This window comes from Elgaria multicarinata, chromosome 1 (genome assembly GCF_023053635.1).
Source record: "Elgaria multicarinata webbii isolate HBS135686 ecotype San Diego chromosome 1, rElgMul1.1.pri, whole genome shotgun sequence".
Lineage (NCBI taxonomy): Eukaryota > Metazoa > Chordata > Lepidosauria > Squamata > Anguidae > Elgaria > Elgaria multicarinata.
In genome coordinates, this window is record NC_086171.1 from 81,143,982 (window position 1) to 81,167,786 (window position 23,805).

A 23,805-nucleotide genomic window follows, 5' to 3' on the forward strand; every position below is an offset into this window, starting at 1 on the left:
TCGTTTCCAATTAATCTCAACACATTTGTTCATCCTGTGTTGCTCATTAGGGAACAACCTCTACATTTATACAATTCCGCATCCCCAGTGGATTTAGAAACACTAATGGATACCTGTGTGTTTATAACACATTCCTAGAAATTTTATAAGAACCATGTATGTTTCTTTACCTGTGCCACCATATTTGTCTGCCATGTTGATATCAATGTCCAATTTCAAATTCAGCATTGTCTGAATGACATCGTCACTGCCTTTTCCAGCAGCCCACATAAAAGATGTTCTTCCTTCGAGATCTGAGTCATCTTTCACAGAAGGGTGTTTCAAAAATGCTTCCACTGTTTCCTAGAACACAAATCTTCACTGTGTAAGGATGATATAGAAATGAACATAAAATACGGTTCTAGGATTCTCAAAACAAACTTTTGTCTCATACTAGCAAATATTATTTGCTTAACCAAGAAAATCTCATTCTTATTTTCAAGGAAATAAAAAGGCAAGCCTGAGAATATTTCTCAGTCCTGGACATTGTTTAAGTCAATAAAGTATTGGTTAGTATTCCAAGTATAGTCAATAGTGATTTCAGTCAAATTAGCTTTCTTTTCATTTCTTTTCAAAATTACCTGAAACCAATATTCAAACTTGTGTATAATAAAATCCTCCATGGGGACAAATGTGAACACAACCACTTTCACCGTTTGTCCTGTTTTCCAAATTTGAATATTGTTAAATATTCCTATAACTTTATTTATAAAACACCCTGAGGGCTGGTTTCCACAATATTATTTTGTATATGAAAACTCTTCCCAGCTATACCTTTAGATGAACAAAGTTATCAGGTGACCCATGTGACAGGAGCGGCTGCCATAATAGCTGATTCACATGTTATGTTTGTCCACAGAACACATGTCTGAGAACGGTTAAGACTTGTTCACGTGTACAAGGAAAGCATTGTACAAACTGGTCCTGAAATATCGCTGCAGTGCATGGCAGGCAACAAAACCTCATTTGTTAATATGAAATATTGTATTGCTGAAAAATAGCTGGACTGTGTTCCTATTAAGCTATGCCTTGAAATAAGGACACACTGTTCTGGTTCGTAAGACATGACATGACAATGATAGGTTGTTATCATGGGTTGTTTGAGGTAGCTTGTAATGACATCTGAACCCAGAACTTTTTTCATGATGGGTTGTTTTCCATGAACAAGCTGCCCTGAGAACCAATGGCTTGTCATTGAGTTGTTCATAATGGCTTGTTTTCAGGGTGTTTTGTTGTTCTGTCTGAACCTGGCAAGGCAACTTCATCGTGGGTTGTTGGGAACGACCATACATGATATTTGATGGCCAATCCCCAGATAACCTTACTCCTCAGTTTAGCTCTGCCTGAACCAAACAACAATGATCTGTGATAATTTATCACATCATGCCTGTTTATGGGATTATTATATGTACCAAAATGTAATCAATTACACTTTAAAAAAATACATGCCCCACTTACCCTTTTGTGAAAATGAAGCAGTGAGCATTTCTTATTAGCTGTATTTTATTACTATCAAATGAACATTCTGAAAAGGCAAAAGACTGTGGCCAATCTCCCTTCTAAGGACATCTTTTAGGAGGAGTATTTGTTCTTCAGTTCCCTATATTCAATTATCTCATACCACATGCACTCCATACCTGCGAAACCGATTATTGGTAAGTGACACTAACTTTATTATAGATGCCGACCATCCATGAGGGGAATACAGTAACCACATGGGGGAATATAGTTGTCCCAAGAATACAGATATCAGCCAACCTTGTTCTAATCAATTTGATTCCTGCTGACAACACTCAAGAGGTAAGGTAAAAACAAGTAAGGGAACCTTAGGGACAGGGTCTTGCAGCTAGGAGAATGCAGTTATATTTTAGTTTCAGGACTTATTATCATATTTCATTTGCAAAAAGAACTTGACCCAATGGGTACAGATCCGTGATAATTTAGAAATCCCCCAAGATTCAGCACAGTGCAGTACAACATAGTGCTATGTTCAGAAATTACAATGTTTTAGAATTTTCACTATTACAGCCTGGGCCTTACACTTTATTGGGCCATTGCGGTTAAATCACATCAAATGGCTGTACTTAAAAAAAAAAATCAGAAAGTTGGAAGAGGCTTAAAAGTAAGTGTGCTACTTACTTGTGTTGTGTATATTTATCCCATTTTATTTCAGGTCAACAGTTTTTTTAAAAAGTTTTTTTCTTCAAAAACTTGAAAAACTTGTTTGACCAAAGACAACAGTGGGACAAAAGAAATATGTGCATACCATGGGGAGAAAAACACTGCTCCCAAATCTTTCAACTTTCTTTAAAAAAAACACTATTGCCTATTGCAGCCCATGGCCCTTTAATATGAAGAAGTGCTGTCACCAGTTCTATGGCCAACAGTCAGAGCAATTAATGCAAGGACTAAGAACAAAGGATTCTGTCTTATTCAAAGTGATATTTTAAGATAACATGTTTGTTCACTTACAGCAAAGTTGCTCTGTGCTGCGTAATGTAAAGGTGTTGCCCCTTGGCTGTCAGACGGGATGGTCCTAATTTTGTTTCTTTCTAAAAGAAGATAGACGATCTGTGCATGTCCTAAAAAAGAGAGCAGAATGACACATCTTAGGATATGGACAATGTGTTCTGTATGCTCTAGATTTTGGGCCCTATGCTATAAGAGAAGGTCATACAAAACTTTTCCAGCCCTGGAAGATTTTAAGATGAGTGTTTGTCATAATCTATGGGATGGATCCGGATGAAGTAAGTTACACATAGGTCAAATTGAAAGCAATGGGTTCGATCCAGACTTAGTCATACCAACTTTTTTCGGCCTGAGGGCTTATTCGAAATCCGAAAAATTGTCATGCGCAGCACTACAGAATGACTGATGCGGCGTCTGCCTAATCACAAAATGGCTGCCATAGGGGCCTGCCCACAACGGACAAGTAAATTCCTCCTGGGTTTCAGATATAAATATCAAACTATATATTTCACCCCACATAGCACAACAAAACTTATTTCACACAGTGAAAACTGAGAAGGCGAACTGATGAGTATCAGAGATGAGTCACTTACCCATGAAACTGCATACAAGGCAGAGATTGTCTTTGCGCCCCACATTCCAAACTAAGTATTTGCTTGCATAAAGCACAACAAAATGCCCATTGCACATCAAATAATGCTGATGCTGAGAGCCCCCTCCTGCTAAAACACACACACGCAAAACTATCCGCCCCAAAACAAAATAAACAGAATCAAAACTACCCACAGTCTCCCAACACAAACATAAATATGGAGAAGCAAAATTAACCCCCAAACACACACACACACACACACACACACACACACACACACACACACAGGGAAAACTACCTCACTCAAAACAACACACACAGAAATTCCCAGTCAAAACACACACACCCATCTAGCAAACTGCTCCTACCCCCAGTCCCTCAAGTTTACTGGGGAGCAGGGTCATCTTTTTTTTTGTTCTTTCTTTTTAAAATTTTAGTATTTGTTTGGCTGGGCATACAAGAAAGCAGAGCTCCAGTCTTCAGCAGCCCTGCCTGCTTCCTTTCCTCTCTGAATAATACCTCTGGGCTGGAGAAGGGAAGAGAAAAGAAAGGAAGAGTCCAGGGTGGGGTGGCTGGAAGCTGGAGCTGTCTTTACCAGCCACTCAAAATTAAAATGAATAACACTTTTTTTATAAAATGGGAAGGGTAGGAAAGTTTGACCGACACCAAGAGGATGTCTAAGGGTGCTGTTGTGCTTGCAGGTGCCATGTTGCCAATCCCAGGAGTAGACCTATTGATCTCAGTGGGTCTGATTTAAGCATGACAAATCTTTAAAGGCGGCCTAAAAATTATTTGAAAAGAAGGAAGGAACTCAATGTGAAAAGTTAGTCAAGAATGACTTGTCCCACTGATTTCAATGGGACCAAAGTGCAGCTAACTTAGCCTGGATTCAATCCATTGTGCTCATTTAAATGAAAAAGAGGATAAAGCAAAGATGATTATGTTGGGATAAAGCAAAAGCTGAAAACTTTGGCTGCTAGTGCTATAGACTTCACTGGTGTGAAAGGTCATCAGCATTTTGCTCATATCACAAATAACCTTTGTGCCTGAACTCTTGTTGCCTAGCAACCACTATATTGCTTACCTTACCCTTATCTCATTGCTGCCATGAACATGAGGACAGTTAACAAGATGGTGTGGTTGACTCTCATTAATTGTTCTTTGGCTGAATCCCACTGCTCTGATGAACATGATGAATATGTGAAGAAACTGAGGTATTTTGAAAAGGTACATAACAATATTTCAAGTTGCTATTAAGCTTTAAAAGAACCTTGGTCCAGGGTTCTGTCAATACATAGGTGTGTTTGGGTGGTGGTCTCAGGTAAAGGACTCCTATCATTGCCTTCAAAACAATCTAGTGGTTCTTTAAGGTGATCCAGTAATGCACGCTCTATGTACTAGAGCATGAGGGGGAATACCCTTGGCAATGTCCTACTGCTGTCTCTCCTACTATGGCTGGAAACCACTGGCACTGAGGTAGCTCAAAAGCCCCAGAAACAGCAATGCAAATAGGACCAAAAGTTGCAGACAATTAGACGTTTCTTCTGAGCCTCCCTCCCTCCCATGTTGTGGACCTGCATTCTGATCTGGTGAACAGCTCAACTGGTTTTCAGATTGCAGGCCAAAATCGGCACTGTCTTCAGAACTCAAGCTTGGTTCAACCAAGACCTGAATGACTGATAGAATCCTGTTGACTTTTTATGAAAATTCTCCAGAAGGTGATTGCCAAAAACCATGTTATGGTACAAAAGTATGTTGTGTTTATTTCTGCCTCGCTATGGAAATTTAGACTGCAAGGCTCCTTTGTGCAGGGACCTCCTTGCCTGAGCTAGTAGAAGTGATCTTGGATGTGGTGTGTTGAGGACCCAGAAGTTTTTGGTTTACATGGACTTCAACATCCATGCCCAAACTGCCTTATCTGGACTAGCTCAGGATTTCATGGCCACCAGAGCAACTATGGGCCCATCTCAAATTACATCTCATCCAATGCATAAGGCAGAACACTGAAGCCCTATTCAGGCGTTCTGTACCTGTAGGGCAACACATAAGTAGAGTGACAGCTCCATCCCTGCCCCTCTCCTTCATTGTGTTTTTTCACCCTATACTCATGAATGTGACTGCCTTCTGGCTCATGTAGGGAGCCTCCACAGATACAGAAGGCTTTCCTCTTGAGACAGTCACCGACATGAGTAGAGGGTAACAAAACACGCTGAAGGAGAGGAGTGGGGCTGGAGTGCTTACACTCCTCATGCTTTGCCCTATTGAAGTACAGAACACCTGAATAGGGCTTTATTGGATCTGGTTTTCTATAATGGACTAGAGGAACACAATCTGTGAATTGGGGAACACAGACAGATCACTCTCTGATTGGGTTTGGACTACATTCTGCCTTAAACCTCTGCAGGGCTTTTGATGGTCCATCCACAGAGATGTACAGATCCAAATGGTTTTCTGAATACTCTGGGGGATTTCCCTACAGATTTGGAGAACTGTCCTGCTGAGGCTCTAGACAATTCTTTGAATTAGGAAATGGCTTGCAGATAGGATTGTTCCCAAATGTTCTGAAGCAATCCTTAAAGTTACTTTCGCTCCAGCCACACCTCTCTCCTTCATCAGGTTTTATTACCATCTATTCATGTCATGTTTTGTTACCCTCTATTCATGGCATCTAATTTAGAGTGGATGTGAGTGCTTTTATCTGCAAAACGTGGCGCTGAGGACAATGAAACAGCAAGGTTGACATCTTGAGAGCATATGGGAGAAAATGTGAAACCAACACAACTGAACACAGTTACGACCTATCTTAGAGCTTATTCGGTAATGGTGTTGACAGTGAAAAAAGCCTATTTCTCCACCAACATTGCCTCTTCTCAACAGCATCTATCAGAGCTCTTTCAAATAGTTAGGACTTTGGTTAAAGCAACTCCTGTAGTTCATCAGACTGAACTATCAAATGCCCACTGAGACCAATTTGCCTCACATTTTGCAGATAAAAGCACTCGTATCCACTCTAAGTTAGATGCCATAATTTTGACAGAATCAGAGAGATGGATATAGCCAAAGTGCCATCTGGCCCAACTGGTATGGATATTTTTCAGATTGTGCAGACTGAGGATGTTGACAAGCTGCTTGGAAGGATGAGACCAACCATGGATCTCTTCCCATCCTGGCTTTTGAAATTGGCCAGAGCTGGGCTTACTTTATGGCTATCAGTAGAGGTGAATGTCTCATGATCCCAACAGTTTTGAAGGAGGTAGTAATAAAACCTCTTCTGAAAAAGCCAAATTTAGATCCTTTGGTGCTGGAAAATTATACTTTAGCCTCTTAATATGCCATTCTGAAGCAAGGTCCTGGAGAGGGTGGCATCTTGTCAAATCCACACAGTCTTGGAGGAGACTGAATAATTAGATCTATTCCAGTCTAGCTTCTGGATTGCATTTGGGACAGAAACTGATTTAGTCATCTTGGTGGATGGCTTATGCTGGGGAATGGACAGGGGGAATGCTCTCAGCATATTTCAGTAAATATTTATCATATTTCCAGTACCCTTTGGTTGTCTCTCTGTCAAGGGACTTGCAGGCACAATGTTACAGTGGCTCTGGTCCTACTTAGGGACACCTCTTTGCCACTGGCCTTTGGGATGCCTCAGGGTTCCATCTTGCCCCAAGGCTTTTCAACATCTACATAAACCTACTGAATAAAGCTGTCTGGGGATTTGGGCTGAGGAGTCATAATTGTGTGGACAACACACAGCTCTACCTCTGTTCCAACATCAAGAAGATGATGAAAACCCAGAACTCTGGAAGCAGTTTTGGAATGGATGAGGGCAAAAGGGTTGAAACATAATACAGACTAGGCAGAAGTGCTGTGGGTTGGGAAATCTGCCAATCTAAATGGAAGTGAACAATTGGTCTTTAACAAAGTTGCACTCCCATAAATGTTGAAACATACAGTCTGGGCATGTTTCTGGACTCAGTACTATCTATGGAGGCACAGGTAATGTTGGCGGGCAGGACTGCTTTTTACCAGTTTCAGCTGCACCAACTGCAGCCTTATCTAGAAAGACAGATCTTGCCTCAGTGACACCTATTTTGGATACATCCAGGCTACATTTCTGTAACATACGCTGCATGGGGCTACCCTTAAAGGCAGTTCAGAAACTTCAATTGGTTTTGAATGTGTTAACTAGAATTCTTGTGGGAGCTAGGTGTTTGGATCATATTACACTTATCCCCCTTCAGTTATATTGGTAGCCGCTTCGTTTCTGGGCCAGGTTTAAGATGCTGGTATTAAACTTTGAAGCCCTAAATGGTTTGGGACCAGGCTATCTGAAGGACATAAAAGATTGGCATTTAAGGCCCTGATCCACCAGGGAGAGCTGTCATGTTGGCAACATGGTCTTCTAGTGGCAGACCTGCATCTCTGGAATACCTTTCCCACTGAGTCATGTATGTCCCCTTCTTAAACAGGTTCTTATTTCAGTCTGCAGTTGTGTAATTTCATAGAGCTCTGTTTTAGTTTTAGCACCCAGGAAAGGTGGGTAAAAATTTACTACATAGTTACAATAATAATGTAGAGAGCTCTACAACAGCTTGATAAGGGACCATGTCTGTGTGCATCTTAATTAACCCTCAGGATCTCTCTAGCCAAATTGAGCTGTGCCCTTTGGGGAAGTGCAGTAGTTTAGTGGTACAGCAGGTGCTTTGCATGCAGAAGGACCCAGGTTCAATCCCCGGCATTTCCTGGTAGGGCTGGGAAAGAACCCTGTCTGAAACACTGGAGAGTTGCTGCCAGTCAGTTTGGTCCAGGGATGGGGACCCTTTCCCCCCCACGACGGCTGCATTTCCTCAGGGAAAGTAGCTGGACTCATGAGGTACATACCACAGTGGGCAGGGATGAAGCTGGCTGTGGATGGGGCCAATGGATGCACACATGCAGCTCCCCTCTCTCTCATACACGTACAATCCTCAGAGCCGGAGCCCCTTTCTCCCACTACTCAGCTGTTTTCTTGTTGCTCAGCTAAACAATGGGAGAGGAAGGAAGAGGTTGTGGGAAGGGGAGGTTTAAACCTCCCCTCCCCATGCTCTCCCCTCTCCACCCCATTGCTTAGTGGTTGGCTGGATGGAGAGGTCTGTGGGCTGCATCCAGCCCATGGGCTTGTGGTTTCTCACTCTGATGTAGACAATTCTGAGCTTGATGGACCAATAGCTTTCCCACTCATTCCAGTCAAGCTCCTTTTTTCAGGGAGAAGGCTCCAATTTAGGAAAACAAATTAGCCCAAAATAATTTAGAAAAGCTTTCATTCAGTATTTACCCAGTAAAGCTGCCCAGTGAAGAGGAGTGCGAAACAAATTATCATAAGAAGTCACATTGCAACCTTCGTAGGACGTCAACAGATCAACAACAGCCACGTTCCCATCAGCGACTGCAAAGTGGAGGGGAGTTCGTCCTTCATAATCTTGCCAGTTCAACAGAGATTCAGTTGGAGCAGCATCCTAGTTTGTAAAAATGCTAGGTAGATATGACATACTGAGCTATAAAAAAATAACAGTAGCTACCTAGAGGTCATTGAAATTGAGCACAGATTCAGCAGTGTAATCAGAGGACAACAAAGGCACAATGCTTTAATAATTAAAAAAGTTATGATACAACTGCTCCCATTCATGATATTTAAACCCATTATTCCCAACGGGGAAAGACCACTATCCTTCTAGCACCTTGTTTCCCAGCAGAATTGCACTCCCCCAAACAGCTGTTTTTTCTCTACAGAACCACATTTTTTCCTGGGAAACAGGATGCAGGGAGAATACAACGCTTTTTTCTGGCAGAAATGCACTTGCCCTGCGAAACAGACGTCTGGTGGGCTGGGGGAAAGGAGCACGATTCTACTGGAAAACAAGTTGTGAGGGACATCCCCAGCTGCATATGGCTCGTGGGCCATGTTGCTCACCCCCGCTTTAGGTAATTGCTTCCATGGATAATTGCTCTTATCAAGATGTTTCTCCTAAGTTCAACTAAAAACAGGCCTTCTGTAAAGTAAGTCCATTAGATCTAATTCTGTCCTCTTCAATATGACAATCCTTAGGGGTGTCTGAAGAGTACTCTTATGTCCACCCGCCACCCACCCACTTACCCACAGTCTTTTCTTCTCTAAGTTCAACATACCCAGTTTATTCAGCCTTCCCTTATAAGACTACTGACTATTTTGATTGCCCTCCTCTGAACCTGTTCCATTTTGTCTATATCCCTTTAAAAGTGTGGCAAAATACTCTAGATGGTTTCTGACTAGTGTAGAATAAAGTGGGATGATTACTTCCAGTATTGTGTGTGATGCAAGGATGATTGCCACTAAAGAAAAACGTTACATCTGAGTGATATACATTTGAACAGAAAGCCTTACCAAAATGCATTTGACGGTATGTATTGCACTGGGATCCTTGTGGTTAGCTGCCCAATGTAGTGGAATTTTGCCTTCAATATCTGGGATTCCAATATTAGAGTCATGTTTGATTAGAAGTTTCACATGCTCTGGGTTATTGTAATAGGCACTCCAGTGAAGAGCAGTTTGCTGGAGTAAAAGAAGAGACACGGATCCTTGAAAAACATATTAAAACAAATTAAATTGCATACTACATAAATAATAATAATAATAATTCTGTAACAGATTTCTTTTGGATTTTTAAACAAAGTACCGTATTTCTTTGATTGTAAGACACACTTTTCCCCCCATATAAGCATCTCTAAAAACGGGGTGCGTCTTAGAATCGCAGGTGCGATTATTATTCTTAGAATCAAGGCTTTTTTCTGTTGTTGGTACTGAAATTAGTGTGCGTCTTACAATCGATGGCGTCTTACAATCGAAGAAATACGGTAGTATTATAAGTAGTAAACAAATTCCTCACATATGACATGAAACCTTTACAAATTATGAAGGCTAAGAACAGTTGTGTGAGGAAAAAGCTGGTTAATTAGGGCCCCCTGATTTACTTCTGTCTGGCCTCCGGATGTCACCAATTATACAGCCATGAACTGAAACCTATCTCCTTCTGTTCATCCCTAAATTCAAATTTAGGATTTGTTACAAGCAGGCAGAAGCCTGAGAAAGTGGGGGGAAGTCCAGGTTTCATTTGTTCTGGATTACTGTTTCAGCAAAAAACGAACAAAAAACAAACAAACCAAAAAACTAAAAATAATAAATATTTTTTTAAAAAAACCAAGCGGAAGTTGACTCAGAGTGACAAACCTGAAACAATAGTTAATGGTGGAAACTAACATACAGAAATCTCTTTCAATGATTCTACAAAAATGCCCAAATTGGCAAATTTGAGAAAGATTTTTTAAGGTGCTTTCAGATGGACAGTTTTTAACCCTACCAATCAAAACACAATGAACAGCTATTCCATCTTTCCCTCCTTAATAATTTCTTTGTGGTAAGAAAAAAAGACAGAAGATGTGAAGAAACGCAAATGGGTTACAAATGGAACACAACTTCCCCACCCCCTCCAGCCCCCTATATCCCGCCCTATATCATTAAGATCTCAGGGTGGTGTACATAGAGACTCAGGAGAGCCAATGAAGAGGGTAGATTCCCAAAAATGGGGCAGAGGGACCTTCCATGAGAGAATACCTGTGTAGTCACACACATAAGTTACGCAAACCCAAACAACAAACGTAATATTCTATAGCTATAATCAGGAAACTCGTTCTCATGCCTCTTCCTCTTAAGGGGAGTTTGAAGTCAATTGCACAGGTGTGGGATGAAAACTCATGTAGAACACTCTCTGAAATGTTGCTCCCATGGTGGTCAGAAGAGGCCTGAATGGGGAGGTCTCACACCTCAAAATTTATATAGCTCACTGCAAATCCTCCTTGAAGGCACATGAGCACCACTGCCCTGGTTACAGAAAGTTCCAAGATTTGTTTACTCCGGTGCAGAACACACATATGTGAAACTGTACAGAGACCACCAAGGGCATGTCTAAACCTAAGGGTGTAGGACTGCATTGAAGGACTGCTTCAATTGTGGACTGCTTCTGCGATCCTCCCCCAGTGTCTAGACAGCTGTGTGATGTCCCAGAAGGGAAGAGGGACATTGCAGCCGCCATTTTTTTTTTTTAAAAAAAGAGGAGCCTGTCGCGTGGAAAAAAGTAAAAAAACCACCCCCAACAACCCGCCTCCATCCCAGGGAAGGCGAAATTGCTGCCATCCCACCACCACGGGCACAGAGCCTTTCCATGCAGCTTCGTGCCTGGCCTCACTACTTGTGTGGAGGAAGGGATGACCTGGAAGCGGCAGCCATACCGCCCGTGCTCCTTAGGATGGTCCCGGGACCGTGGAAATATTGGGAAATCCATGGTCCCAGATATCCCAGGGAAAGTCCCTGGTTGTCCCCGGGATCCCCTGTGCACAGGTACAACCTAGAGATGACCCTGGGATATCTGGCAGGTGTAGACATGCCCTAAGAAAAACTGAAGTCTTACAGGGATAGTAAAAACCAGAAAGCATTTTACCTTATTCTTGTCCTGTGTATCTACTTCTCCTGGTGCCATGTATTTTAGCAACAAAGCTAAACACTTTGGACTCTTGTGCCGGGTAGTTAAGTGTAAAGGAGTAATTTCTTCCAAATCTTTCTTCATCCAGTTTGCTCTACGAGCAAGTAGAAGTTTCATAAAGCGATAGTTTCCCTAAGCAAATTAATAGGAGGGGGGAAATATGGTGTTTAATTTTTTAACTACGTAAGTAATATGTAAAGAACAGGTAAATAATAAATAATTTGAAAGTCAATCGTTAAGGGCAAGTGCAGGCTATAAAGCAGCGATGGACTACAGTTCCCATAATCCCCAGTCAGCATTGGCCATGCCGGGAGTTTTCCCTCACCACAACAATATCCCTGACTGTAAATTGTTACTTTATTTCAAAGAGGGATTGTCTTCCACCTCAGCAATGTGCTCAAGTAGAACACTGTGCTTTCGCACATAAAATGTGCGTATTGGAAACAGTACTATGAAACATCAATAATGACGACGGCAATTGTCACAATCTGTAAAGCTCAGCTGAAAGGTTCATGCTGCTACGATATGGGCTTATGAAGCATAGAAAGGACAGCGCTCTCTGTGTTGAGGACTTTTGTACGCTTGTCATCTCAGTTAGACTTTTAATAAGGTTTCCCTTGTGATCATGCCTTCATCACAAAGAAATTCAGAAGAGAATAATTTATATGGAATTCAGCTGAAACATGTTGACATTTATTATATTAAGCTGCCATAAGAAGCAAGTAAGCTTTGATGAAATGAAACTGATGCTGGGCCTTAGTCTTATAAATTGCTTAATTTTTTTTAATTTTTTTTTTTACAATAATAGTAGCAAAAGCAGTGAATACAAGGGCCTTGATCCCAACAACTGACAAGTGTTTTATGATGAAGAACCTCTCGTATTGAATTTCATACCCACGTCAGACTATTTTTAAACAAAAAGAGAGCATCAAGAAATTATGTGCCAAGTCTCTCAAGTTTAATGAATAGGCCTTCACAATTAACGAACCCTTAATCTATATTTCATTATACCAGATGATACAAAAAATATTATGATAGAGAAATGGCGCCATCTTCTGAATCTACATTAAATTATCTGGAAAACCATGAAGATTGCCTTCACATTTATATCTTCTGTGGACAGCTTCCTGATGCTCATACAAGTAGACCAATTGTGTGGCCAGTTGTCTGCACCAGCTTATACTTCTTGGCAGCAAAATCCTTATATTTGAAAATGGATGTGGAGGGAGAGTAACAACAGTGGAGCATCCTCTTCAATGGGAAGAGACATTTTCAGCAAACCAGGTATCAGGTTACCTTCCCCAATGTGGCACCCACTGTTACTTCCTTCAATGCCTGTAAACACCCAACCCCTTTCAGATTTTTAAAGTGAAAGCAAATTCAGGCAGCTCAGTCCACTTCTTAAAAAAATTAAGATCATGGGTGGCTGCATCATCATCAAAGCTTCACTTTGAAGCAGTTGTGGGAAGGGAGAAGGAGGGAGGGAGAAGGGAAGACTAGGGAAGGTGTGGGAAGTGAACTTGGGTAACGGGGAGTTGGGGGGGAATGAAGGAAGTGGTGTGTGTGTGTGGTGTGATGGATGAACAGAACACAATTAGAGTGCTTAGCACTTAACCACAGAAACTTGCATTTAAAGTGGAAAATAAACATTTTTATATATTTCTACTGTGGGTGAATCATATTTGCATCAACCCTACAAGTGCTGTCTGAGGATACTATTATATAATGGACATAATCAAGCTTACAAAAAGATATACTCCTCTTGTTGATGCACAACTTTTAACACATAGAAATAAAGCTGCTGGATCAGCGCTTTAACACAGTGAAACAAAGCCTCCAACAAGGTGTAGGTAAATGTGTAGGTAAATAAAAAATAGTTCATACCAGAATAATATAAAATGTATCAGCAATTAAGTAACAATAACAGCATTTTACAGAACAGCATTTTACAGAACAGCATGTGAATTTTTTTTAAAGAACAATATTGTACCACCCAACAAGTTTAATATTCTAAGTGGCTAAGTAAAAAGTAGACAGGTGTCCGGTAAAGTGCCTGTTTCAAGATATCTTCATCAGCAGGATGCTTATTCATAGAAGGAGCCGTAGCTGTATGCTTGGGGTGAAGCCCTCCCAACGACACAGTGTGCCATACTTGGGTGTATGTAGATGGATAGATGGGATGTGTGAGGTGCATGTGTGTCAGAATGAGAGCTTTGACAAGTGATCCTGAGAGAAAGGGTGTGTGTGCCTGATTGAGTGGTGATCCTGGAAGAGAAAAGGTGTGCATGTGTATTTGGATAGCAACTTTGGGGGAAGAAAGTGCAAGGATATGTATGGATGTTTGGGCGGTGATCCTGGGGAGAATGGCTATGTTTGGGTAAGAAATGTAGGGAAAAGGTGTGCATGCGTGGGTGAGTTTGGGTGGTAATCATCAGAGAGGGAAATGCAGGTGTGTGGGGGAAGCAAAACATGGATGGGTGGGTTAGCTGGCACACACACACACACACAGATTGGGGGCTGGCTGGCTGAAAAAGAAATTGGGGAGGAAGGTGGGTTAGGTTGACAGAGGGAAAATGAGTGCATCGGCAGTTAACAGAAATTGATTGGTGCGGAATTTATCTGCAGACTGACCATCCTAATGATTTACCAGAATAAATTAGGGGGAGTAAAATAATTTGAGAGGAATATATTTAGAAGTAATTTGTGAAAGTTAATTCGCTTAGCTTCTGTGAAATGAGTGTTCTATTGGAGCAGAAAACTGTGGGTTCAAAGAAAGTATTTTTGGCCTCAGCCCCCCACCTCTGCTTGATTTCAGTTTCTCGTATTGAGTTTGTGAATGGGCATGCCTCCAAGTTAGCCATTTTGTGATGGCGCCCATAACACTCTATCCAAATTCCAAATGGATCCATAAAAATTGGGGAGCCCCTGATCTGAGGGATTTTGCGCCTAAATAATTTGTTCTCTTCTGATTGCCTTGACCAAAGTTTGCCAGGGAAAAGATTGGCTGCTTATAAAAAAGGCATGCTGCTGTGGTATTCTGGGGTACAACTTTTACAACCTTCAGAAGTAGGAAGCTTTTCCTATGTTCTGTCTATAAATAGGCTAAGAAGTACTCTGCCATTCTCAGTATTTTAGTGTAAAATCCAGAATTACACATGTTGCATTCGCATAGCACCTTACACTGTTTGGATACCATCCCACCAGCTAGTTGGGGATAATTAATTGCTATCTGCCAGGCAAGTGGCTTGCAGAGTCACTTTTATTTATTTATTAAAACATTTAATAAATTAAATCTCAGGGGATTTAATTTATTTAAAGGATAAATTTAAATTTAAATTTAAGAGGATCTCAGGGCAGCGTATGGATAAAATCATACAAACAATATAAAACAACAAATATACACAGCTAAAAACAAATTAAACCATTAATTAAGCTAAAACCAGTATAGAATTTAAAAACAGTAAAAAAGAACCAATTAAAACAGTTATGCTTTTAATGTTTTTAAACTTTGTATATTTGTTTTAATGATTACTGTTTTAAACTTTTGTAAACCGCCCAGAGAGCTTCGGCTATGGGGAGGTATATAAATGCAAATAATAATAATAATAATATTTATTTATTTATTTATTACATTTCTATACCGCCCAATAGCCGGAGCTCTCTGGGCGGTTCACAAAAATTAAAAACATTCAAAGTATAAAACAACAGTATAAAACCATAGTACAAAATACAATATAAAAGCTCAACCAGATAAAAACAGCAGCAATGCAAAATTACAAATTTAAAACACCAAGTTAAAATTTAGTTATAGACTGTTAAAATACTGGGAGAATAAAAAGGTCTTCACCTGGCGTCTAAAAGCATATAATGTAGGTGCCAAGCGAACCTCCTTAGGGAGCTCATTCCACAGCTGGGGTGCCACAGCAGAGAAGGCCCTCCTCCTGGTAGCCACCTGCCTCACTTCCTTTGGCAGGGGCTCGCAGAGAAGGACCCCTGAGGATGACCTTAGGGTCCGGGCAGGTACATATGGGAGGAGGACAGGTACATATCCTTCAGATAGCCTGGCCCCAAGCCGTTTAGGGCTTTAAATGTTAATACCAGCACTTTGAAACGGGCCCGGACCTGGACATTGTATAATAATAATAATAATAATAATAATAATAATAATAATAATAATAATAATAATATAAGAAGAAGAAGAAGAAGAAGAAGAAGAAGAAGAAGAAGAAGAGATTGTCAAAATCAGATGCGTTGGGAGAAAAGAAAACCCAGTAGCCAGCACATTGACTAGATTTTACAGCAGTTCACTTCTTGGCCTCAGATGTGTTCAATCAGTACTTGGGCAACACAGTTGCAATTTAACTACCAAAACTTCACTGAAGACTTTTGTTATCAGTAACAAACAGGACTATCAGAAACAATAGTAATCTTAAGAGGTAACAATTGGATTCTTAATTTTACAGTCTTTTGATATGAAAGAAATTCTAGTTTTTGCTTATGCTCCTTCCTTATGTGCTCTAACAGTCATTAACACACATACATATATATTACCTTTCACCTAAAATAGACTAAACATAAAAATGTTTATACCAAGATTGCAAATAAAGACCTGCAAAAATAGCATCTCTCAGGCCTATTTTTCTGGCTAGGTAAATAATTCCCAAGATCCTGCTGAGCAAAAAGAAAACACTAACTCTACTTTTTTACTTTTAAATGCTATTTTTAATTTTAAAATTATATTAAAATTATTATTGCATTAGTATCTATACTCAGTAAATCTAAAAACCAGTAAATTAATGCTACACTCCTTAAAATGTTTATTTGAAAATGGGTTCAACTGAAATCATTGGAAATATTTCTACTACACATAAGTTGGTCTGATATTTATATGTAGCATGTATGGGAACCACACAACCCTTTCTAAAAAGAAACACTGACAATTCTCTAGCTGAAAGCTTTTCCCAAAGGATACTTCTTGGCTTGAGGGGTAAGGTTATTCTAGTCCCCTGTTTAGGAGAATATCCTATTATATCTCTCCAGTGCATGTTTCTCCCTGAACCAAGGGACCTGACAGACTCAGTCAAAGACAGTTTATTTTTTAAATCTCAGTATTTCTCTACTTTATATTATCTATCTACCTGACATACTTTCATTTCAACAGAAATATCTAATTAGAATAACGTTATTTCAAAGTATGGAAACTCTTTGTACTGGTGAGGTTCCAATTCTTCGGAATTCTTGTGTTCAAAAAATAATAATAGGAAGCAAATAACGTTTCTTAATTGACTTCTGTCTACATGATGATAAGTTTACATCTACTAAGCTAATGTTTTATGTTTGGGTTGGTTTTAGTAATGACATTAGAAAGGAGTTCCTTTGCTTTAAAATATTTTAATTAATGACAGAATTTATCATTTCATCTTTAATTCAGAAAATTGCTTCATTCTGAGAATATTTATTCAATTTATCCAAAATCCTGTAACAAGGTTTAATTTCAAAGTAAGTATTATGCATTCAAGAGAAGAGTTTCAGGAGACTGAATATATAGTTAACAGACCCTCCTTCTATAAACTAATTACCACCAGATGGTCTCCCAAATTTTAACATGTGGTGAAGTACTACTGGAAAATGCTCCCTAATTCAAATAGCTTCTCCTCAAAGCAGGATACTTCCCCAAGAAGCAGCATACATCTTGCAAATGTTCTTACTATATTCTAGGGGGCTGTTTTTACATTGTCTTTGCCCCAGGGTGGCTCCAAAACTGTGCTGCATTGGTTATACGACACAGCCACCAATACAGAGGCATCCCGGGGCAAAGAGCCGAAGATGCGGAGCAGAAAAGTCAGGGATTTACCCCAACTTTTCCTGCCTGAGCGAGGTCAGTGCAGCTCTTCCCTGTTTGTCCTCACTCAGGCGCTGTTCTGGGGGTGTTCCCAGGCAGAAGGTGACCTGCCATCAGACCCTGGAAACCGCAGGACGGGGAGGGGGCAGGCCCAGCAAACCTAATGGCCGCTGGAAAGTAAAGCCTGCACTGCCTGCCTTCATCTGTATAACTTGTTGCCACCCCACACCAGCAATACTGCAGGGTTTGGAGGCAGAGGGGCACTAACTAAGCACTGTGAAGGCAGCCCCCAGGGCAAGGACCTGACTTTTTGTAATTACTTGATGAATTGCCATACTTATTGCTTGTACTATAAAACAATAATCATTTTATAGCACTTCACTTAAAATATATAAGGTGGAATTACAAACAAACAAATATGCAGCTAAATCTGTGAGTCCAAGACAGCTTTTCTGTTTGTCAAGAAGCAGCCCAAGTCTACATAGCAAATTACTTTTGAAACAGAGGGATTTTCAAAAGCAGCTTGTTGAATGGCTTGTGGGGAGGTGATTTGCTATTTAGCCAGTCTGTTCTGAAACCTGTCGAAGACAGGGGCGGAACCAATGATAATCTTGCAAAATATTATTTGTATAAAAAAGGGTTTAATGAAGGTGCCTACGTGTTTCGGACAAAAACGTCCTTTCTCAGGGCTTGTTGAATAAGCCCTGAGGAAGGATGTTTTTTGTCCGAAACGCGTAGGCACCTTCATTAAACTCTTTTTTATACAAATAATATTTTGCAAGATTATCCTTGGTTCCTCCCCTGCCTTCGGCTTGTTTTTTCACTCCCTCATGGGGTTTCCCTTCTCTTCCTGCATCTGTTCTGAAACCTGGACAATGAAATGTGTAACCTTTGAATGTAGATTTAGAGAGTCATTGTACACTGATAATTTCAACACTTTACAGTGATAATTTTCAACACTGACCATTTCAGCTGACCATTTTTTAAAAATAATAATAATCCTATTTTGCTTATCATTTTTCTTCCATGCAACTGTTCATTCTGATCGCTCTGCTTTCATAGATGCATTGGAGCTTTACAGTAATTTCTGGTTTTGGAGAAGATGTCAAACATAATCTTCTACTAGGCCAAACCTGTGGACTCTCATTTGATCATTTGGTGCTTTGCTACATTTTGCCCGATCCAACCCAACTGGGGTCCCAATCTGGCCCAGTGGGGCTTCTGCAATGGCCACGCCCCCTGCCCCTGCCCACTGATAGTTTGGTGGTTTATTGCTTTTTGTGGAGATTTTCCCCCATTCTAAAAGGTTGAAATACCTCTCTTAAAGCATTTTGTTACCAGCAGTAACAGCTTTTGCCTTTGGCCCTGTCTGCTCCTGGATTGAGGCTCCTGAGACAAGAGATTCAGCACCTCTGATGTAGATGGTGAGGGAATAGAAAATAGTGAATAATCATTGCGATTAATGGCAGAATGGATGCTAACTAGATAAATTTCTAGATGAAGATGGTAAAAGCATAATTGTTCACATAGATGTTTGCCATGTATTTGGCAAGAAGTATCCATTCCATATAATGTTGCAAAAGGAATTAAAAATGTACTACATAAAAGGTAGCACATAAAACAGCACCTGCTAAAATTCGATCTTTATAAAAGCAACAGAATAACATATTTAAGAGTCTGAAAAGAATGTCTTGAGTTCTCTGAATATGCAAATTGAAAAATTTCAGGCAAATAGAAAAATTTCAGAAAAAAAATCTATAGAAAGAACAAAATCTACAATAATGCCAATAGTAAAAATAAACTGTACAAACTCTGCAGCAGTGAATGGGTCAGAGGCAGATCAACAACCTTAATGAAAAGATCCCACCTACACTGGCACTAAGCCCGAGGAGGAGGCTGCATGTACAGCGAATTGTAGATATGTTTTGGACCAATTAAGAGACTCTAGAAATCATACTCTTTTTTTAAATGAACACACATGAAAGGAAGTTGAGTGACCTATTACAAGGGAGGACAAAATCAGATAGATTGGTGGGATAGGGTCCAATAAATAAGACAAACTGCAATATCCAGGACTGGGCAGGAGTCAGGATATATACCACACAAGGAATGAACATCAAAATGAGAAATAGACAAATTAAGCAATAAAGCTGAGAGCAATGCACTATAGAACTGTCAAGCAATAGCAAGCCAGATTACATACGATTCCTCAGAAAGGGGTATGTAACAATGCAAAATGTTATCTACATGGAGGGGAAAGCTTTGCTTTAATATGACAAAGGAAGTGTACATATCCATTTAGTCATATCAACATTCATGTAATCCTTTAAAAAGAAAAAAGAGCCACTTTGATCATTAAAGACAATCTTTTCAAAATGGATTAAAAACAAATAAACAGGGTTGCTCAAATTGACTAGACCAGAAACTGATCCAGGCTAATGAACCTCACCATTCTATTGATTTGTATTGGATTTGGACAACCAACTACAATTAGGAAACCAACAGAACAAAAATTTCCCCCCTGCAGCTGGCTTCATTCTTCCCCCATTATGTTTAAAGGGTATTTGATTCTGGTTTGGGTTATTGCCATGGTAGATAAAAGATAAAGGTTCCTCCCACTGGTATATAGAAATAATTGCCCATATACAACCTCCATGTAGGACAATATTCATAAAATGCACTTCTTGAATTATCTAGCATAAAAACAAGCAGACAAGAAATAAACAGAATCAGTGGCAAAGGAATCAAGTGCTGAGTTAAAACGTAAGATTAGGAAAAGCTAAATGCAAAGAAATCGAACTTCAGGCAATTCCAACTTTGTACTAGTTAGTGTGTGCGTGTAGAATAGAATGAACAAATAATGAGAATGGCCTCCTCCATCTCTCATTCATAAGCATCAAGAAGATCTAACACATAGGCATTTTAGTTACAGCAACTAAGTTAGGTGGGTTTTTCTAGTGCCTTAAGATGGATTTATCATAGCACTGGAGATCAGAGAAGGATAGACTCATAATTAGCAAGACATTTTACATCTGTTCTCTCTAAAACAAACAAACAGATCCATCCCCGTCCCCCAACCAAAGGAGAGAGAACTCTTGTCAAGGTGAGCTCCTCTTGTGGCCACAGTGAGGAACAGGTACATTGAGCTAGCTTGAAAATTGCAACTTAATTAAATAACCAACAGCTTGGTGTTAAGAGGGAAGGGATTGTAGCGACACAGGGAAGCATGTAACCACCTCCAAGCCTTTTCCAGCGATTTCTGGCTTTTGGGAACCCAAGGGTAGATCAGAGAGGAACAGGCTTTGCCCCAGCTCATCCCCATCTTGCCTTATCTCAGCATGGAGGAGGAGAATTCTGTCAAGCTTTCTCTTCCTTCCTCCTAAGTGTTGGGCACACAAGCTCCTGCCTGAGGATGGAAGCTTATTTTTTTGCTTCATCATTGCCACCCATTCCATCACCAGTTGTTGAAACTATAATGTTCCTTTGCAAAAATGTAAAAGAATTATAAAGCTGCCTTTCCTAAAACAACATTCCGTTTATTTACTGTTTCGGGGCTATATATTTAAATGTAAATTTTCCTTACCAGTTTTTACAAGATGGAACTAATGTCTAGTGAAGTATAAAAAAAACCCTATGTGAATGTTTAGTAATCTGCCGCTATCAAAAGATTGAAAGCATACATATTTGTAAACGGAAGAATGCTGATCAAATTTCTTGAAGTGGACAATCTGCTTCAAAATGCCTACTAAATTTTCTTTCCCTTCAAAGGCTTTTAAAAACATTCTCAGCAAATTAATTACAGCTGTAAAATGTGAGAATTGCTTTTAGTTTTTAAACTTCAATGTTACCCAGTACTATGGAAAGATACTGAACATTGATCATCATTAACAAAAAACATGAAAAAAAGAGAGACTTTTAGCCCAACTCCAAGACCTGGCTGTCTACACGTGGGAAAACCCCCACAGTTGCTGTGGATCTGTGCCCCATCAGTTAGACGATGTAGGCGCAGCTTCACAGCCATCGTGGGGCTTCTCCACAATGCTCCGATTTGAAAAAGCGGGGGGTTTACCCCAACTTTTTCCAAGGAAGCGATGTCAACATGATGCAACGTCGCTCCAAGGCCGTTCCAGAGCCAACCTGGGGGCCGAGCCTGGTGGAAGGCAACTAGCGATTGGTTGCCTTCCACCAGGAAGAGGGCAAGGATGGCTGCCTGGAAACCCCGTGCTCCCTCCTCGGCAGCGGGATTACCTGACGCCACCCTGGGAGGGAAAGCATGGGGTTGAGGAGGGAGGCAGCGCCAACTTGGCACCGTGAAGACAGCTCCCTATAATAAATAAGAGGCAGCATGAGAGGGCCTCAAAATAGCACTACAAAACATGATGCACCGGTATTGTGCCAGAGTTCATAAGCAGATACATTATGGAAAATATTTTAGAATAAGAAGGCTATAACATACATTAACTCGGATCCAGTTTTAGGTATGAACAAGTAGGTAGGTGGAAGTGGACTTCTCCATCTTCTCCTCCCCTTGACATCCCTTCTAGTCCTCTCATGCTTCCTGATGCCTGCTCACCACTGCAGGTGGTAACTGCAAGATGATGGAATGCTAGGCTCCAGACCAGAGGACAACACCTTTAAGAGACAGGAGCAGAGCTTGAGGCGGTTAGTCTGTTCCAGAAGGGCTAAAAGGGCTCAGTTGAGTTCCAACCCTTATCAGAGCAAGTTGTTGGCCTGGAACTATCCAAGATTCTGCAACTCCAACCCAATCTATCCTATCAGATATTGCTTACACCCTTAAGTGTCCATTGTACCCTGTGGGCTCCTGCTCTCACTTGACTTTTGAATGAGTGGACAAAGATGGTGCTGCCTGGATGGACAATGGAGATAATTTCTGAAGGACTGCTTCCAGTTAAAATTTCCACATGTCCAAATCCTCAAACTCAATGGGTCCTTGCTTGGAAATATGTACTAGGCTGGATCTGTAATACTGACCTATGCTGCAAATGTCTGCAAGCTTTGGTGTGCATGGTGTAACCTCTCACTCTCATGCATGCAGGATTAAATGCAAAGGGGGTAAGTGTTTTGTTATTTTTGATGACAGGTTTTTTAAAACATATTTTTCAAATTTACATGGTAGTATTCTGGCCCAGATACAGTGTGTACTTCTGAATACTTTTGAATGTCCCAGTTTTTCATAATATTGTTGCGCCTTTTCCCAGGAATGACACTCTCACATACACGTCTTTATACTTTATTCCTCACAGTCACATATAATGAAAATCACAGTGCTAATCACTGTGGGTGCATGTTCAAATCCACCCTTCTTTCCAAACTAAAAATGTTTAGGGACGTGGTAACAAGGCACAGGCATTTTCTCTATTATTGTGGATTTGTATGGAGCCTATGTTTCATTCCCTGACAGAGCTGATACCATAGAGACAAACAATGAAACTTTTTGTAAGGCTGATAGAACGTGGAATCTTCTAAGCTAAATCACTCTCATATCCCATTCTAAACAGTGAATATAATCGAATTTAGGTAACTAGTGGAACTGTAAAGCACCTCCTTTAATGTAAATGAGTGTTTAAGTGAAAGTAAGTATTTCACATACTGTTAATCCTTTTCAAGTCAATGATGGCAGCAGCACCACTAATCTTAACAGTGGTCCTAAATCTTAACAAAAGCACCCGTTTGGCAACTTCACCTACACCATCCAATACTCCCAAGACAAAACTCTCAGCACACAAAAGAGAACTCAGCTGAATAGCCATTTTATTTGCCAGGTTCCAAGTCTAAAATGTTGATCTGTCTGGCAAAGCATCTTAGGCAACACACCAGCCAAGAACATCTCTGTGATTTGAAACCCATTCTAGTGATCAACGGTGAAAGCAAGGCAGCATCTTTAGCTGCTCCATGGTTGAGTTGTTACAACATTTCTTCCCCAAATGCTCATTGCAACCCTGGCTTTGTTCACTTGGTTTCCATAGGAATAAGCTAAACTATCAAGTGGTGTATAGTGAAAGGGTACAAGTACCAACATTGTAAAAATAAGAGAAGAGAGGCCACTTCTCAGTGTAATTTTTCTTTTTAAAACGAACCTTTGACTTTTGAGCTCACTGATCACAATTTGCATAAGCTTTCTTTGCTCTGCATGTTGTTTTGCAGCCTTTGCCCAAACGTATCAGGAACGATTGAATGCTTCTATTTCAATACTCTAGTATAAAGATGCAGCAAATGTTTTGATTTCCAAAGTCATTTCTGGTGCTTGTTACTGTGGAGTAAAGAGAGAGCCTGGACACTATGCTGGGCTG

General features: G+C 40.3%; 1 protein-coding gene across 2 annotated transcripts in view; it reads right to left on the reverse strand.

The window, feature by feature from the left end:
- INVS (inversin) overlaps nt 1–23,805 on the reverse strand; it is a 97,017-nt gene that overhangs the window by 41,065 nt on the left and 32,147 nt on the right. For both annotated transcript variants that reach the window (XM_063130844.1, XM_063130835.1), the window contains exons 4-8: nt 11,611–11,784; nt 9,501–9,668; nt 8,415–8,595; nt 2,512–2,621; nt 171–342 (exon numbers count right to left, since the gene is read on the reverse strand). In XM_063130844.1, the coding sequence (XP_062986914.1) occupies nt 171–342; nt 2,512–2,621; nt 8,415–8,595; nt 9,501–9,668; nt 11,611–11,784 (805 nt within the window). The remainder of the gene's footprint in view (nt 1–170; nt 343–2,511; nt 2,622–8,414; nt 8,596–9,500; nt 9,669–11,610; nt 11,785–23,805) is intronic.